The following is a 19373-nucleotide window of genomic DNA, read 5'->3' as shown; positions in this document are numbered from 1 at the left end:
TGACAACTCTTTACACAATGTGCATGACAATCAAGTTGAGCTATTTCCTGCACAAATCCAGGTTTTCTCACAACCCCCCCACCCCCATACACACACAAACTCACTCTCCTGCTGGTAATAGCTCATCCAAACTGACCACTCTCCAAGTTTAAATCCAAGTTAAACCAGAACATCTGGGGGGGGGGGGGTAGGAAAAAACAAGAGGAAACAGGCTACCTTGCATAATGACTTAGCCACTCCCAGTCTCTATTTAAGCCTAAATTAATAGTATCCAATTTGCAAATGAATTCCAATTCAGCAGTTTCTCGCTGGAGTCTGGATTTGAAGTTTTTTTGTTTTAAGATAGCGACCTTCAGGTCTGTGATTGCGTGACCAGAGAGATTGAAGTGTTCTCCGACTGGTTTATGAATGTTATAATTCTTGACATCTGATTTGTGTCCATTTATTCTTTTACGTAGAGACTGTCCAGTTTGACCAATGTATATGGCAGAGGGGCATTGCTGGCACATGATGGCATATATCACATTGGTGGATGTGCAGGTGAACGAGCCTCTGATAGTGTGGCTGATGTTATTAGGCCCTGTGATGGTGTCCCCTGAATAGATATGTGGGCACAATTGGCAACGGGCTTTGTTGCAAGGATAAGTTCCTGGGTTAGTGGTTCTGTTGTGTGGTATGTGGTTGTTGGTGAGTATTTGCTTCAGGTTGCGGGGCTGTCTGTAGGCAAGGACTGGCCTGTCTCCCAAGATTTGTGAGAGTGTTGGGTCGTCCTTTAGGATAGGTTGTAGATCCTTAATAATGCGTTGGAGGGGTTTTAGTTGGGGGCTGAAGGTGACGGCTAGTGGCGTTCTGTTATTTTCTTTGTTAGGCCTGTCCTGTAGTAGGTAACTTAGTAGTAGAAGAGCACTAAATTCATTTTAAAAAAGTAATGAAGCCCACTGATCAGCTACTATTTTAGTAACTAATATAACACATGGTCAAATATCTATTGGTACCTAGACACCACTCTGGTGTGTGCCTTGAAAATATATATGAAGAGATAATGCAAGGAATTTGACCCATTATTCTTCTGTGTAACAGATTTAAAACAAATCAATACAGCAAGTTTCAAGAAAGAAAAATTTATTCCAGATGTCCTTGCAAGACAATATGCTCTTCATACAAAACAGATTGTATTTTGGTACTTTAAAAAAAAAAAAAAAAATTATACCTTTTCTCTGAAAGGAAAGGTATGACAACTTTGATGCCAGTTTAGGGATATTTGAAAATACTCTAGGACTAATTCCCCTAATTACTATAATATGCATTTGGTTCAGGGTAAAATTACTGGAGGAACATTCCTATATTTTTATATATAGGTTAACACATGGGCTTATCCACAAATATTAGTGTTCCATTGGTTCTTCTGCCTTTTCTGCAGGTTCCTCAGCAGGTGGAGCAAGCTTAAGGAGAGGAATACAAAAAATGTATTTATTTTATTTATTTATTTTTTACTATAAAAGGGCAGAAGTCAAACAGGAAAGAGACAGCTTTGCACAGGAATACAATACTCCACCTTCATCAGAGGCATGGCAGAACTGCGTGTTGGGACTTACACTATCTGTAAGCTACATCTTTGAGTTAAAAGGTCAGGGTAATAGTATTTTACACTTGTATAGAGCTTGACATGTTCAAAGCACTTTACCAACAGGGTAGAAGCAATCTGCTCTATTTTATGCAAGTTACAAGTGATTCTTCAGCTTCTATCAAGCCTCCATTACCTCCCACTGTCCAAATAATGGACTAAGGATTTAAGAAGTTTCATGCAAAAATACATTTTTTGAAACAGAAGTGTTTCAGCCATCAGAGTAGTTGCTGTGCATCTGTCAATTATGCAAATCCAGGTACTCTAACCAAGGGTCATTATAAAACAATCAAAGAACAGGCTTTTACACAAATCCTTTTAACCCTACACTGATTATGCAAAACTCTGCACTAAGAATTCCCATTCACATACCTACAAAAAACATGCAGCCTCAGCTTCTGATCACCTCCCTACTCCTCCATCTAGATACAAGAGAGATTTAATCTAGAGCTAGCAGGATTAATTAAGGTATGAATGGAGGAGAAGAGTTACGTTAGTTTCCTCAAGAGGTAATGAGTAGACGGCTAATACCGAGACTGGGATTAGGAGGGAATTACATAAGGGGATGGGTTTCAGAAGCTGAGATATCCATTTTTGTTGCAGATATATGAGTGGGAGTTCTGACAGCAGTAGCCAGGCACAGACAAGGTGAGAAGATGGAAACAACTTGAGAGAGCTTTCTGCTAATTCAGACTAGTCTGGTTAAATAGACTTCTTGGCCTTCATCTTCAGTCTTATAGCAGAGGATTATAGATACCACCTCAAATAGGAAGCAACTCAAACTATTTTAAAGATAACTAACTAACTAAGTCACATACCTTCCTCTGTGGTCTTTCTTCAAGTCCCTCCAGGAATGGCGCCACATCATCATCATCATAGATAGTAAACTCCATTTCTTTGCCAACAATTCCAATGGAAACATTCTGTTAAGTACAATGTTAAAAGAACTGAGAAACTGTCTCTTGCGAATCTCTAACTTTATGCAGCTTTTACTTGGGAAATATATCAACTACAGCTTCCTTCTAAGATTAAGATACATTTGGCATAGTGAATCAAATTAAGGAAAGAAATTCTGTATCAGATTTACTTTATGGCAGGCTTCCTTAGAAAAAAGAAAGTGAGCGAGGCTCACTCTCTACAAGGATGCTATCATGTTCCAAAACGTATCAGCCAAAAAGGCAGCTTGATTATTTCAGACAACAGGTTCAGCTCCCTTCGTTTTTTGGTTGTGTTTCAGCATTTATAAACAAACATACCATATGATTTTTTAAAAAGACTGGTTTCAGCATGTATTTAGAGTAAATATTTTAAACAAAACTGTCTAAGATGAAAAGCTTTTATTAACCCTGACTCAAAACCCACTAATGTGCATGACTCTTCCTTTTGGAATTCAATGGATTTTGGTTCAACCCCAAAGAATACCTCAGGAAAACATTACTGTATTAAGTTTCCTGACACCAAAAACAAAATGCAAAACTTATCTTAACATAAACTTTAAGATAATCAAAGAGACCTAGGGCCAGATTCTGATGTTAGCAATGCCAGTGTAAATCCAGAGTAATCCCAATGCATTAAACAAACTAGATTTCATTTCAATTAAAATTAATGGAATTTCACGTTATTTATCTGATTACCCAGAGTATCAGTCATCTCCCATAAATCTTTATATATTAAAAGTTGCAGCCTTCTCTCATTGTCTCTTATCCTATGCGTGCACTTGAGTTTCTCAAAGGATATGGGAATGTGATCTAAACATATACTTTAAGAAAATAATAGTAAAAACATATTGGACTATATTATAAGATTGCTAGTAAGGCTAAAATTAGTAACAATTTTAAATTATGCATAGAATTTACTGGACTTCTGCACATCTGATTTAATAAATGATGTCAGTGTGGAACTAAGTATGGTTATTTCACATTTTATTTGGCGTTGCTCTAATATCAGATATTTCCGGTCAGGTGTTAAGTTATAGAAATACTGTGGAATCATATTACCTGCCGAGCCAGAATTATATCATCATTTTTATCAGTACATGGAACTACAAAGCCTCTTACGGAATAGACTAAAATTGTCCTAAGTTCTGCAAAGAGATGGGTCCTTAGAAAGTGGCATGACACTTAAAAGAACGGAAAATTAACATGGCAGAACTGTGTAAAATGAATGATCAAACTGAAGAACTTAATGTGATATGGAAACAGAGTTACAAGGTATGGCTTTTTGGCAGAGGTAATAACAACAGGTGTGGAAATTGGCCGAGAAGTTCAAGACTTTGTAAAATGTTTGTTGTGTGTTCGTGGTTTGTTATTCACATGTGTAGGTTTACTTATTTAATAATCCATAAAGACTTTTCTTTAAGTCCTCCATATGAGGCACAACGATAACCAACACAAATCGTGTCTGCATCCCTGTGCATCCCACCGGCCATATGCATTTTATCAATAGCCTTGTACTGTACCTGAATAATAATATTGCTAGACATGTAAAATATTTAATGAATACTTGGACGTAGGCATGAATGAACAAACACATTTCATTACTACTTTAGAAATTTTAAGATGTAACTCCAGGTATTAAGTATGTGAAACTCAAAAAGTGTTAATAAGAAAAAACACATCGAACACAAAGAAAGATGACCAACATAACCATCTGGGATTCCACTGAGCTTGGCATGAGAAAGTGTTGGAAGCACAATTTGCTTCATATTATGCTCAAGGAGCTCTGCAGCAGCTCCAGAATGCGCAAGACTAGGCTAGGCCAAACAAATAGTTTTGAATGGGGGCTAGTAGCCAGAAAGGGGATAAAGAAATTACACAGTAGAATTAAAATAGTTTTTTTTTTAAAGTGACCTTAATATAAGTGTTTAAAAAAAAACTGGTTCAGATGAAAAATTCTCATTGACAGTATTTTATGAGCCCCATAAAAAAGGTAAACACATTTCAGTACAAAATAGTGTAGGAAACTTTTTAAAAAAAAAAGTCACAGGAAATCAAGGTGAGGGAAAGTTTTCTTAAGAAATCTTTTTTGTAAGATACTAAAATTTCCCTTATACTGAAAAAACGTATAAAACCTATCTTATAAACCAAAGGACAAGGTCTCAGGGTCAGAAATCATGAGATAAGACTCAGTGCTCCAGCCCCCTTTATATTGTTTCTAGGGGGAACAGTACCGTGTATTTCAAAAACCCACAAACATGAAGGTAAATACTTTATCTCGAAGAAACCAACAGCAGATTCCAGTTAAAAGTAAATGAACATTTAAGCATGAAGCTGAGTTACTCTATGCTGTAACTAATTTTGCTATGTTCAACAAATCTTAAATAATCATCAATAAAGTTAATAAAATAAAGAAGAGCTATTTTACACAGAAATTTATGAGACTTCACTAACAAGGGAAACAGTCTTCTATTTAGCCATAACATTATTCTGTTAAAGTCAAACACCAAAAGTTCAGAAAGTTACACTGTAATCGATAAGATTAAGACTCAGAACTGATAGTACACTGATAGTATATGGAATTAGACTCACACTTAAATATATTGTACCTAAATACTAATATTTGACTCCCACACTTAAAAGGAGAATTACAATACACACCCATACTTAACATCAACTGTGTCTCGGTAATTTCTAGTAAGGAGGAAGATCCTGGTGTTTACCTTGGTAGTCAGATCCTGTTCTGCAGGAAGGGTCTCTCTGAGAGCCCGCAGACCATGTTTAACTAGCTCATTCAGGTTACCTACAAACAATACATTGTCATCAGAAAAACAGTTAACTGTACAATATTGTTTCCTGAGACCCTTCCCTCCCCCACCTTCCATTCCTAGCTGGAAAAATAGTCTGGCTAGCTCCGTCCCGAAACTGCTTTACTCATGTTGCTTCTTTGATAGGTAACTGGAAATCCAAGTATGCCCATAAGGAACCAATCCTTCCCTGCATTCAAGACAATTAAATCACAAAAGTAGTATTACACTCTAAGCTAATGGCAAATAAATCCATCTAGGTACTTATATGGTCTCTGGGCCATGATACCTGAGCTGCTTTACTCCCCCACAGCTCTTCAGTTACCTCTGATAATTATTAAAAATAAAATTAATTTGGGATTTAAAATCCACTTCTTATTTACAGATTAAATATTGTGCAGACAAATAACATGCATATCTTGAAATACTATCCTCTCTCTGAATTGGAAGGAACATCACTTTCTCTAAAAACAAAATTCATTCTTCCTGTTTAACTCTCTCTCAGGTTCTCCAGGCAGACACTTTTCCTCCATTTGGCCTGCTAAACAACTGAAATAAGTTAGACGTGAAAACCTGCAGTGTTTTGAATCTCGTTTCTTTCCTCCTGATTTACATTGGTTATTTCTATTCAACTCTTATATCTTCGCCTTCTGCACAGAAGTAAATAAATATTACCAGATAAGATGTGATATAAATAAAACAAGCATATATTTAAAGATCATTAGAAAATATAACAGAAGAGTCTCATCACTCACAGTCAACAAACTCAGCCATGTGTCTCTCCAAATAAGTTCGGGCGGACTGTGAACGAGCACCAATGGACATAGCTCTGCAGTCAAAATAGTTTGCAGAAGGACAAGTTTGGAAGATGTGAGGACCCATATCCTGGCAAAAAAGGTGTGAATTTTATAAACTGTTCACAGGAAGGCATGCAGTTTTCTAAAATATTTTTTAGCACTAACTCTGTTACATGATGTTTGTGTCATATATGCATGAAGGTATGTTTTTATACTGTGCTTCACATCGCAGTTATTACATAGTTGCTTCAAGCCTCAATTTTCTAAATTTCCCCTTTTCACTATGTCTTTTAATCAGACGTTTTTATGTAAGTTCAATGGATGGCACTGAAAACCCTGTTTCTCTGTAAAATCCTATAAATTGTACTGATCTTATATTATGAATAGCTCCCATTTTATGACCTATTGAACATATTTCTCAGTGCTTCCCATGTGTACAAATGTACAAACCTGTTCAGGGCTGAACCCTGGCATGCAAGATTCAATCAGGCTGCCCACTACCTTCAACTTGCTTAGTTTGTAAGATCATCAGAACAGTGACTTGTCTGTACTATACAGAACAAACTGGATAACCAATTCGAAACACCTTAAAGGGGCCCTGATTTTCAGAAGTGGTTAACACCCACCCTCTGAAGGTCAAGTCCCCTTTAAGTGTCTCATTTTGGGCCCCAAAATCATTAGCCATTTTCTAAATTCTAAGCCACATGGGTTTAGGTGTGTATATGTATACATATATGCATCAATACCCACTCCAGGGACCTGCAGAAAAATTACCTTCATTTAACATTTATGAGAATTAAGTTTCAGGGTCTAGAAAAAGAGAGGTTCCTCTAGCAAGATGATTATTGATAAGTACTGCTATAGTCAGTCTCCCTCTCAACAAAATGTTAGTTGCTATAAAAGTGAAATATTGTACTGGCTGCATTTTTCTTTTGGATAAATTGAAACGGAAACACACACACACACACAGTGTACTTACATCATAACCTGCAATGAGCAGTCCTACACCATATGGTCTTCTGCCATATCGCTGTGTTGGTATCTGGGTTTCTTAAACAAGCTAAGGACTCTTCACAAAGAAGAAGTTAATACCTTTTAAATGTTATTCTTAATCCAAGTAAAACTCCATCAGAACTGCTATATGGTTTGTTAGCCATTTCCTGTGGTGAAAAAACTTGTTCCAGAGAAACAGATCTCATCATCTGTCTTGAGCACCAATGGTAAGGTCTTCTTCACCTCCAATCAGACCTATAGCAATTAGTTTCCCCAAACAAAGTGACTGGAATATTCAGGAAAGTAATGTGAGTGACTGATTTTATGTTAGTCTGGTCAATTTCATCCCTGTTCCCTTTGATGCACTTGCTTTTATCAGGTACAATGGATGTACGAAATGCTTAGTGTGTTCCAGAGACAGGCAATTAAGGCATGTAAGTAAGGAATGAGGCAGTAACATTAAATATGCTCTTTCCATCAGAAAGTGACATTATCTGGGGCTTTTTAAGTGATCCAGAAAACAAGTATTCAAAAAATTGTTTCCAGTTCTACAGTAGGTCTCCTGCACGGCACTTCATTGCCTTGTCTACTAATTCCATGGATGAGGAAAGGATGTCCTCCCAAAGAACAAACAAGATCCTTGCATCTATTTCCTGTAACTTTCAAGGTAATCTTTGCTTGGAATAAAACAAAATAAATATTTTGGTATAAAAGAGTTCTAAACACATCAACAAAGTGAAAACTGAACTGAATTTTAAGAAAAGCATGGAGTCATTACATGTCAAATACAGTATATATATAAATATATATCTAAAACATAAAAAGGATACTGCTTCCAATTAGAGACACTAGACGGGACACTGGGAGAGGTCTGTCAAACACAAATCTAGAATCCAGACACTCCTGACGCATGAAATTACTATAAGAAGAGAAAATAAAAATACATGGATCACAAACAGAAGGAAGCTCCTCCAACTTGACATTTTCCTCTTTAAGCTTGTGTGTGTGTATTTTTATTACAGTTTCAGCATTGCCTATGAAGACCAAAAATGCCACTATAAAATTACATTTTATGAGCCATCATTGTATAGAAGACCACATGCCTGAAAGAATATTGTACAGATGAAACACTATGAATGAAGGTAGAACAGATGTTTATAGAATATGCAGTGAAGAGGGGTTATTTGGATGAAAATGAATAGGAAATACTCCTTTGGAATGTTATTGCAATGAATATGTAAGTGGCTCTTTGTATACCTTTTCTGTCCCTTTCTACCCAACCAAGGAATCCTTCTTGCTCATTTTATATTTATCTCGTTTGCCAGAACCACACAGCCAGCTGAGAGTTCAAAAGAATACGTCTCTAGAGTTGATCTACATCACTAGCTGAAGGAATTGTTAGTAGCCAATGTGTGATGTACACTTCTGAGACTGCTCAGTCTCAACCAGCTTGGGGAAGCAAGACATTGGACAGTGAATTAAGCCGAGCAATTAAACCCTGGCCCGACTGAAACCCATGGGAATTCTGACATTTACTTTAATAGGACAAGGATTTCACCCCGGTCTCTTGCATATTAGCGCAAGACCAGTAACCACAGGCAAGTTCTCTTAGCTGGCCCCATTAAATGACAGTATGAGAAGTCTGGTTTTTTTTACTTCATTGTTACTAGAATACTGTACACATTAGTCACTAACGGCTCGTCCACATTACCTGCTGGATCGACAGGCAGCGATCGATCCAGCGGGGGTCGATTTATCGCATCTAGTCTAGACGCAATAAAGCAACTGCCTTCCCGTCGACTCCGATACTCCACCAGGGCAAGAGGCGCAGGCGGAATTGACGGAAGGGGCGTCAGCCATCGACTTACCGCAGTGAAGATACCGCGGTAAGTAGATCTAAGTACATTGACTTCAGCTACATTATTCACGTAGCTGAAGCTGCATAACTTAGATCGATCCCCCACCCCCAGTGTAGACCTGGGATAAGAAACTCACCACAACAGTCTTGCATCAGCAGTAAGCCCAGCAATTGAGATGCCAATATGGTTGTCAACATACAGGATTTTTTTCTGATGAGCTGCCAATTCAGACTGTGCTCTCTATACACAAAAAAACCATATTAGTCATACAAATTATTGCAGCACACTTTAAACAATGTGTCAGTCAATAGGGACAATGCTTAAAAAAAATTGTGAGCAACTATCAGTAAGGACTGAACACTTACAGCCCCAAATCTGTAACCTTGCAATAGACATAAGACATAAAGGGCTGATCCCACCCCAATAAGAAATGTACTGAAGAAAAAAAAAGCGGATTGTAAATATTTTATATGTATTTATTTCCTCTTTATTTGGGAGGGTCAGTTGAACCAATATTTGGCTTTATAACTCGACAATTTCATCAATTTCTTCCATTTCTACCACAGGATTAAGACCCATTTTATCACAGATTAATCAAAATATTAGTAGTTCTACACCAGTGCTAAAAAATATGAAAATATGTAAATCTTACTTTCTAATGTATAAAAGAAAAAGTTATAAAATTCACCTGCCCCAAACCAGAAATTTACCTCCCCTTATCTGACATTTTAATTGAACAATGATAAAAGCCTTGGATTTACCATGTTTGCGCTTGCAAGAAGAAAAAAGTAATTCCAATGTTTTTTCTTAAATTTACCTTTAGAGCAACCAGAACAGCATGGGTTTTTGACTTCAGCCCCACCGTAGCTGAGCCTTGCTTGACAGCTTCCATAGCATATTCTATTTGATGAATTCGGCCCTACAGAATGAAGTAAATTAACAACTCTAAAATTGATTCTCCATATAAGAAAGGTAGAGACTCTGCAATAACTACACACAAAGGGTGAAATCCTGGCCCTATTAAAGTAAATGAGAATTTTGCCATGGACTTAAGTGGGCGAAGATTTCACTCAAGATTAATTAAGAACAGAGTTTTCAGTCTCAACTGAAATCAGACCTTTAACTGATTTGTGAGTTTGTTGGTTTTACATTTATCACAACAGTGAAAGATCTACCAGAAATATCTAAAACACTCTTATTTTCCACTGAGATAAGAAGGAATTTCAGTAATAGGGGATAAGACATTTCCTGTCACAGAGTACTTTGAAACCATTATGGGCTGTCCCATATACATCTATTTATTGACTAACAACTGCATGGTTGACACAGAAGATCACAAGTCATGTGTCAAAATCCTTTCCAATCTTTGAAATGTATATTCTTGACTCTAACAGAAAGATTGACAGCATGCACCATTAAGGCCTGATTACTCCTTTATGGTACCATAAACAGCAACAGATCCAAAAAATAACATTATGGTGTCACACCACTGCATCTGCTGCACCACTGCCTTAAGTCCACCTACTAATTTTTATTTGTTTATTTTTTTAAAAAACAAGAGTTTGTGGAGAAGTAATTTCAACCTGTGGAGAATAGCTATTTTAATTGTCCTTTTTAAACACATTTTTGTCATAGTATCAAGGTACAACAAAGTATAAACAATATCAGATAAAAAATAAAACTGAGCAGTAGTTAAGGCAGTAATTAGGCACCAGTAACGAATATCTTAAGGAACATTACAGTTTTAAAAATAAAACAGATGTATACCAGGAAATTCAAAGTTAAAGTCACACAGATGAAAAAGTTGGAAAGAACTAAAATGCAGAATTCTGGTACCTAGAATGTGAACTCTGCACTTATATCTCACCCCATATAATGTTTGTATATCACTAACAAGTACCATATCTGATTAAGAGCAATTACTTGGCTGTTCATCCTAGAACACTGGTGCCTGGGGGCATATTAAATCCCGCATGCTTCAGCATTTCACATGCAGCTTCAAACCATGTTTGCTGCAGTTTTCATATGGCTTAGTATATGTGGCATAAACATAAGGGCATATCAAGTTTAAGATTTCTTCTGTGGATAGTTAAGTTACAACACAACACCAGGGTTTTATATCAGACAGGCAAGATAGGAATTGGGTAGGCCTTTGGCAAACATAGGAGTATAGCACTCACATACTATGGTGATGGGCAACCTTACAGAAGACACAGTGCAGTAACATAATACCTTTCATTCAAGGATCTCAACACCATAGTTTGAAAATTGTACCAGACGTACCAGTCTGCAGTCAATACTACAGAATAGGGAAGGCCTGAGGGCAAACTTGTAAGATTGTAACTGTGGCAATCTGGCTTCTTGACACTACCAAACACACTGCCCAACTGGTTAGCTGCTTTGAAATGAGATCTGTCACTCATAACAGGGACATGATCTCACAGTAAAGATCTGTGAAGGCAAATCTAAGCCTCACGATTTTGAAATAAACTTGAAAACCCAATAAAAAGTAAAACAGACAACACTGCATTGCTTTATGCTCAAGTTTTCAAGGTTATTTTCACGAGAGGCTAGAAAACATTATTAGTTGAAATTTTATTTTCCAGAATTTGTATTTGATTAAAATCTTCACTAATAATAATTGCCATGCAGAAACAGTAATTTTTACAGTTTACACTAACATTAATAAACTTTAAAAATAGCTTACATCTCTGATTTTGCTAAAATCTAGAAGTGAGTCAGTTTTCAGATCTCAAAATTTCTGTAATTTGCTACAAGTATCAGAAAAAGATTGGACTCACTAAAAATTACGCAATTAAGAGGTTTGCTTGTTAGTTTTCAGAAGATTCATTCTGCACTCAAACACTAACCTCTAAGTTTTGAAAAGGTACATTATTCATATCAAATGGTTTAATTCCTGCTACATGTAAATCTCTATGCAGCCTTAACTTGGAGCCATTGTGAGGCCTCCATAATTACATATTGTATATTACAGCAGATACCAAGTAAATACATAGAAAATTGACAAGGCACTGTAACTACAGAATGTTAGTGCATCACAGAGACATCTTGTCCTTTTGTAATTCAACTCTTCAATTCTTTGCATTTTCCCACTCTCCATTTTATGTTTGTAAATATCTCATTCGATATATTAATCAGGGTGGTTAAAAATCAATGATTTTTTTAATCAGATTTTTTAAATTTAAATCAGATTTTTCTGATAAAATGATTTTGAGGAAAAACCCTATCTAAAGATAGTTTTAATTAAGATACATTATAGCTCAAAAATATCTCATCATGGAATAGGGATTATAAATTCTAATTCTATAGTATGAGACAATATATTTATGTAATGTTTAAGAAAAAAGTTTTGTAAATGAGTTCCAATAGTTCATGGATTAGCGACCCAATCTTATGGGGTTCCAGGGGCTTCTGTATAGGAAGATTAACCTAAATAATCCATCTACCCCATGAGACTCAGTGCTTAGTCTAGAACGTAGGCAGGAAAACTACGGCCAGCGGGCCACATCCGGCCCGTGGGACCTTCCTGCCCTGCTCCTGGCCCAGCCCCTGAGCTCCCAGCCCCTCCCCCACAGCCTGAGCTCACTGCACAGTCAGCGCAATGCTCCGAGTGACAGAGCTGCGAGCTCTTGCTGCACAGTGGCATGGCTGGCTCGGCTGCCTGTCCTAGTGCTCTGGGCAGCGTGGCTGCAGCACCACCAACCACCGGTGCTCCAAGCAGCACGGTAAGGGGGTAGGGAACAGGGGGGATTGGACAGAGGGCAGGGGAGTTCAGGGTGGTGGTCAGGGGGGGTGGATAGGGGTCGGGGCGGTAAGAGGGCGGGGAACAGGGGGGTTGAATGGGGCCAGAGATCCCAGGGGGCAGTCAGGAAGAAGGGGGCGGGGGGTTGGATGGGGCGGTGAGAGCCAGTCAGGGGCAGGGGTTCCAGGGATGGTCAGGGAGCAGGGGTGGTTGGATGACCCAGGGGTCCTGGGGGGGGGGGCAATCAGGAATGAGAGGAGGGGTTGGATGGGGCGGCGGAGGGCAGTCAGAGGTGGGGGTGGAGTCCGGGGGCAGTCAGGGAACAGGGAGGGGTGGATGGACAGCTGGGGGGAGGGGGGGTCAGGAATGAGAGGAGGGGTCGAAGGGGTGGCGGGGGGCAGTCAGGCGCAGAGGGTCCAGGGGTGGTCAGGGGACAGGGAGGGGTGGATGGGGCAGGGGTCCCGTCAGGGGGCAAGAAGCAGAAGGTTGGGGGGAGGGGGGTCGGATAGGGGGCCGGGCCATGCCTGACTGTTTGGGGAGGCACAGCCTCCCCTAACCGGCCCTCCATACAATTTCAGAAACCCGATGTGGCCCTCAGGCCAAAAAGTTTGCCCACCCCGGTCAAAAAGATACCATCAAAGATGCTTAGTTTTGCAGTTCTCAAACTGTGGATTTGTGTCTCCAGAGATAACATGCTTGTTAACAGCAGAAATGTTTTAAAATAAATAAATATAGGAGGTGAGAAATAACAGACCTCAACCCTATTGTCCCTCCACAAATTTGTGTACACAGAGTCAGTCCCTTACCTCTCTCTAAAAGTGCAACGTTTAAAAAAGTTCAATGAACAGAATATTGTTGGGGACAGAATAGATCTGGACAAGGAGAAGAAGTCTGGAGATAAATGTGAGAAGGGAGGGACAGGCAGTAGAAACAAAAGTGAAACTGTTTGAGCAACATATTCCAGAATGCACTTTTATGTAGAAATCCAAGATTAAATAGAGTCTTCCTGACTAGTGATTTAAATCAATTTGATTTAAATTTGATTTAAATCAAATCCACCCTGATATTAATTGATGAAGTTGCTTGTGTACACTGATTATATAACTGAATGTTTGTACATTTCACATTACAAAAGCAATCTGAAGTGTTGGATAACGGCCTCTCAGCAATACCCCAACGTTAGGGTTTAAAATGAACTAAACATACTCCTGCAGAACATATCTAGTAAACAGTAATATATCTTCTGTACACAAGCAAAATGCTGGTTAATAAAATTATTGTAAAGTCCAATTATAAAAACAAAAATCAAAATTCATCCTCAAAACTGCATATTTAACAGTTCCCTGGTGTGTTAAGACACAACATTATTCATACAGTGCTTTAAAACATCCAAAAGTTGCTTTATGGAGCAGCACCCGCAGCACTATACTCTTTGAGCTACGAGAACAGGACATCCACTGCCTTCATGCCACTACCATAATAGTGAGAAAAGGGAAAATGGAAAGCAAGTAACACGATTATATTCTTTTACCTGAGGGCTCCAGACAGTGACATCATTGTCATACTGGTTGCGAAACTGTGAACAAAACCAATTCATTAGTATGAAAATAATACGAAACTGGGAGAAGAAAGCCTTTGAGCTTTCAATGATATTAATTTTCTTTGCTTAATCCAACATACACAATTTCTCCAGTCTGAAACAAGAGCTTGACCACAATATATTTTTCTGCACATTTACCATCATTATTTAGTAAACACAACATTACTGTATCAGCATAATACTTACTGTGCTCTGAATTACTTTAACACGAAATGACACCGCAAAACATTTTCAGCATAAGATTACATAGTATACATTTGACTTGCATTGTGAACCTAAAACCTAACTACAGTACCTTGGCAACAAGAAATTATGAGACAAATGCTTTTTAAAGATATTTAACCCAAAAGCCATCACCAGCCTGTTTACACACTGATGGGTCTGCATCGGAGCAGCAATCTTGATATAGCTAGTTTGGGGGCAGTGGAAAGCTTCACTGCACTATAATCCCCTGAGAAACATGCAGAAATTCCTATTAATTTCCTGCATGGGTTAACGATAATCCTGTCTGCATTAACTAACACCAATTCTAAATTGTCTACATATTTTTTGGGTGGGAAGCCAGAGTGTTCAAGCATGGGCAGCCAATCAATGATACCAAAGCTCTCTTAGGAGCCATGTTACTGGCGAGGAATGCCGAGCTGCAGCAAAAAGAAAATTGTTTAGTCTTCACTGCTAGTATTCATTACACAGCGGACAATTGTGAACCTGTCACGAATCAGGTCAATTTCATTCTGCTGTTGCTTGAAAAAAACTAGTACCCAGGATAGGCCCTGGAGCATTTAACTGTGGTGAGGAGAAATATTTACATAGAGCTTGGGGGGAGGGTTGAGTAGAAGGTGTCCCCCTTCACTTCCCACCTATCAGAATGTTGCAGAAGTTGAAGCAGCAGACACAATCTTAGGGCAGCAACAGGAGGCTGGGGTAGGTAAGTGGAGTCCTCACTCACCCTAGCTACAGACAAGTGGCAAGGAACAGGGAGATGTGGGGTAACAGAAAATACTCTTTTCTACACATCTAAAGGAGGAAGGGCTTCACATTTATCTTGACACCAAGGTCTTATCTATATTCCATAAATTTATTGTGCTATGAACTTTGTAGGTCCTCTGTACACTTGTAAAACACAGTCGATCCACTCACAAAGATGTTACAAATGATTTACAATGTGACTTATACATTTTGGATTAGACTTTCTTTTTCCAGGGGGTAAATATTGATTTATATTTCAGCCTGCATTGGTTTAGTGCTAGCATGAAGAGCACTAAAACAGTTGAAACTAGAGCAATTCAGTCCTCCCACTACTGTTCCACATATGGCCTTTCAAAATCCCCCAGCTCAATTGTTCTGTTCCAGTTCTGTCCACACCTTATTTTTGGTGAATAGAGATGCTGTAGTCCCAAAAATAGACTATACACTCTGACTGAACTACAGCTATTCCTGTCATCTATGCTATAAGTGACTATAGCATAGGATTCCATTGCTATACAAGATGATTTGTAAAATACAAATGTGTCTTACACAGTGGCAGTTTTCTACTTTATTCTTGATGGGTCAATTAAAAGATACTGACTAATGAATTGTAAGTTTCTAAAGCCAACTGTGATTAAGCTGATTGGCAATGCTAGCTTGCCATGTAAACATTAAAACTTTAGGCCCCTTTCCTGAAATAAGCACCCTACACACAGAATCCTGGGCCTGTGGATAGTCTCAGCAAAATCAAAGGATTACTGTTTAATGCAGGCACATGGACCCATTAACCCAACAGTTCATTGTTCCTAAACTTTAAAGCCCCAGTTCAGCAGGGTACTTAAGCATTTGTAACTTTAAGTAAGTAATGGGGCTACAAACATGCTTAGTTAAGCACATGCTCAGGTACCTTGTTGAATCATTCATGGCTCAAAACTCTGCAATTGTTTCATTTTCTGTGCTCTGATTTTTGTTCTACTGAAAAATAAGTGTTTGTTTCTCCTTACAGGAAGTTAGTTAACTAGTGATTTCAAAATGCACTGAAATAAAGAGTTTGTTTGCATTTCAAACAATTATAAGAAAATTATACAACAGCTACAGGTATGTAATTTCCTTATAATGGCTTCTTGTACATAGCTACTACAGGGATTAACCTGAAATGACAGCAAAACGCTACTATTAACATGGCATAAAACATCATAAACACTTGGATTTACATGATAACTCACACCACTAGCACATAACATAATACATGTACATAATGTTAGGCCCAAATATTTGCACTTGTATTTTTTCTGTTTATATATAGTGACTTGTAAAATATTCTCTCTTATTGCACAGTAAAGCATATCTAAAGTATACAGGGATTGATTTTATGTTATCTGTTATTCCACTTGTCTTTTCGGAATTAGAAATTAAAAGCTATTATAATTAAACTTGGCTCATGGGGAATGGACTCAGATGGGGAAACAGATTCGGCTTGTGTGGGCTGAGAACATGGGAGGGTTATAGGAGACTGGGGCAGACCCGTGTCTGGGTGTGTGTTGGGCGGGGGGGGGGGTCTGTCTGTCTCTGAATGGAGGAAGGGTTGCTGTGGACAGGAGAAGATCTATGTGAAGCGGGAGGTCAGACTGCAGGGAAGGGGGCTGCTCGGGGAGTCAGTCTCTCGGGGGGGATGGTCTCCGAAGGGAGGCGGATGCTCTATGGTGGGGCAGGCCGGTCTCTGAACGGAGGGAGCTCGGGGGGGGGGGGGGGGGGAAGGAGTGTCGGTTGCTCTGTGAAGGGCGGGGGCGGGTTTCGCTGGGCTCGGGCCGGGCGGAGGAAGCCGCAGGACCCGCTAAGAGCGAAGCCGAGCCAGGCTGTCCTCGCCGGTTGCCGGAGCGGCGCGCGGACATCCCCCTCCGCCTGGCCCGGCCGCACATGGGAAGCGCTGACTCACGGCCCCTCCCACATCCCGCCACCGGGTCGGCTCGGGCTCGGCAGCGGTCCAGGGCTCGACGGGTGCCCGCTCCCCGGCCCCGGCCCCGGCCCCGCCCTAGCGACCCCTTCCTCACCATCTTCCTTCCCCCAACTCCGGCGCGAGCTCCTGACCGGCGAGCTGCTCCGCGAGCGATAAGTCTGGGCTGAGAGACTAGAACTTCCGCCCTCTCCCCAGAGAAGAGTAGCCGCTCCCAGATTCATCGATCGAAGGGCGGATGGGGCTCTGCCTCCTGCTCCAGCCGAGGCCCTGCGGAGCCGGAACGCTCAGCGGCTTACGCGGACCGCGCGTGCGCACTGCGTAGCCGGGGGCCAGACCGGGGAGGGGTGAGTGACGTCAGCAAAGCCTGCCTGTGAGGCGCGGGCCGTCTGCTGGGCGGAAGCCCGCTGCTCTCTCCGCTGGGCGGGCAGGTGCTCTGCGCCTGCGCCAGGGCCGACCCGTGACTGGGCCGCGAGCCTGCGCAGACACCGTCACTGCCCCGTGTGTCTGGGAAGCGGCAGTGAGAGGCCGCGTCGCCGGTCTAGCCCTTTTCGTTGCAAAATCACCCGTGACCCCGCTGCCACCCACGCACCCACCCGCCTGCCTTGCCAGGTCATGTCATGTCATGTCATGTCAACCAGCCAGGGGCCGTCCGCGTAAAGCGTGGCTGGGCCGCCGCAGCGAGCCGCACTCTCCGGGGCGGGCCAGCTCCCTGAAACTTCCTTTGGCTTCTCACCCAGACGCGGGCAATGGGTGAAAAAATGCCTGGGGCTGCGTACGCGTCACTGAAAATGAGGTGCCGGCTTTGTTCTAAACGGTAGCAGAGGCAGTTCATGTTCTTTGCCAAAAGCAGAGTTGATTTTTTTTTTTTTCTGGATGCACCATTTCCGCTGGGACGTTCCCTCTCAGATCCCCAGGAAAGCAGCATCCAAATGTCTACTTCTCAATTTCTCAGGCTCCAGCGTGACATACCTTAGAACCAAAGGAAACATAAAACGAATGTCATTAGTTGCTTTGTAGCAGCCCTTCAACTCACGGATAACATGGTCCAAAATGGCATAGAACACATTCCTTCTGAATAAAGGCTTAGAGTCATCTGGGGTGATAGAACATGATTCCTCAGGTGTCTCATAATGAAATTGTTTCAGTTTCCTACCTCTCTATTGCCATAAGGGTGGCAAAATTCCCATACCTTTTCTCACAAGGCATGCTTCCAACAGAAGTATGGGACACTGATCTTGAAGTTGCATTAATTCTTCAGTAACATCAGCAGTGAGAAATTACTTTGACCAAGACAGGTTTCAGAGTAGCAGCCCTGTTAGTCTGTATTCGCAAAAAGAAAAGGAGGACTTGTGGCACCTTAGAGACTAACAAATTTATTTGAGCATAAGCTTTCGTGAGCTGCAGCTCACTTCGTCGGATGCTGCATTGATGGGCTTCTGGCCAGTGCCTACCTTAGGCTAGGGCAGGGGTGGGCAAACTTTTTGGCCTGAGGGACACATCTGGGTATAGAAATTGTATGGCGGGTCATGAATGCTCACGAAATTGGGGGTTGGGGTGGGGGGGCGGTGAGGGCTCCGGCTGGGGGAGAGGGCTCTGGATGGGGATGAGGGATTTGGGTTGCAGGAGGGTGCTCTGGGCTGGGACCGAGGGGTTTAGAGGGTGCGAGGGGGATCAGGGCTGGGGTGCAGGGGTGGTTGAGGCTCTGTCTTGGGGTGCAGGGTTTGGGGTACCGGAGGGTGCTCCAGGCTGGGACCGAAGGGTTTGGAGGGCAGGAGGGGGATCCGGCTTGGGGCACGAGTTGGGGCTCAGGGATGCAGGCTCAAGGCAGCACTTACCTCAAGCAGCTCCTGGAAGCAGCGGCATGCTCCTACGCAGAGGAGCGGCGCCAGCCAGGTGGCTCTGTGCACTGCCCCATCTGCAGGTGCCGCCCCTGCAGCTCCCGTTGGCTGCGGTTCCCAGCCAATGGAAGTTGCGAGGGGTGGGACAGCATGCAGACTCCCTGGCTGCCCCTACATGTAGGAGCCGGAGAGGGCACATGCCGCCGCTTCAGGGAGCTGCATGGAAAGCCC

The 19373-nt window shown here is 41.2% G+C and overlaps 1 protein-coding gene across 1 annotated transcript; it reads right to left on the bottom strand.

The window, feature by feature from the left end:
• Positions 1-1105: 1105 nt before the first annotated feature.
• PSMA1 (proteasome 20S subunit alpha 1) lies at positions 1106-17694 on the bottom strand. The gene is made up of 10 exons (XM_073347450.1): positions 17399-17694; positions 14310-14354; positions 9833-9934; positions 9152-9255; positions 7987-8075; positions 7143-7213; positions 6122-6251; positions 5283-5362; positions 2443-2547; positions 1106-1442 (listed from the first exon to the last, which is right to left on the bottom strand). The coding sequence occupies exons 1-10, from the start codon at positions 17399-17401 to the stop codon at positions 1386-1388; spliced, it is 786 nt and encodes a 261-aa protein (XP_073203551.1). The 5' UTR covers positions 17402-17694; the 3' UTR covers positions 1106-1385.
• Positions 17695-19373: the final 1679 nt, after the last annotated feature.

The sequence above is a fragment of the Lepidochelys kempii genome, chromosome 6 (genome assembly GCF_965140265.1).
Source record: "Lepidochelys kempii isolate rLepKem1 chromosome 6, rLepKem1.hap2, whole genome shotgun sequence".
In the NCBI taxonomy this organism is placed as follows: domain Eukaryota; kingdom Metazoa; phylum Chordata; order Testudines; family Cheloniidae; genus Lepidochelys; species Lepidochelys kempii.
This window is presented reverse-complemented; position numbering and strand designations above follow the sequence as displayed.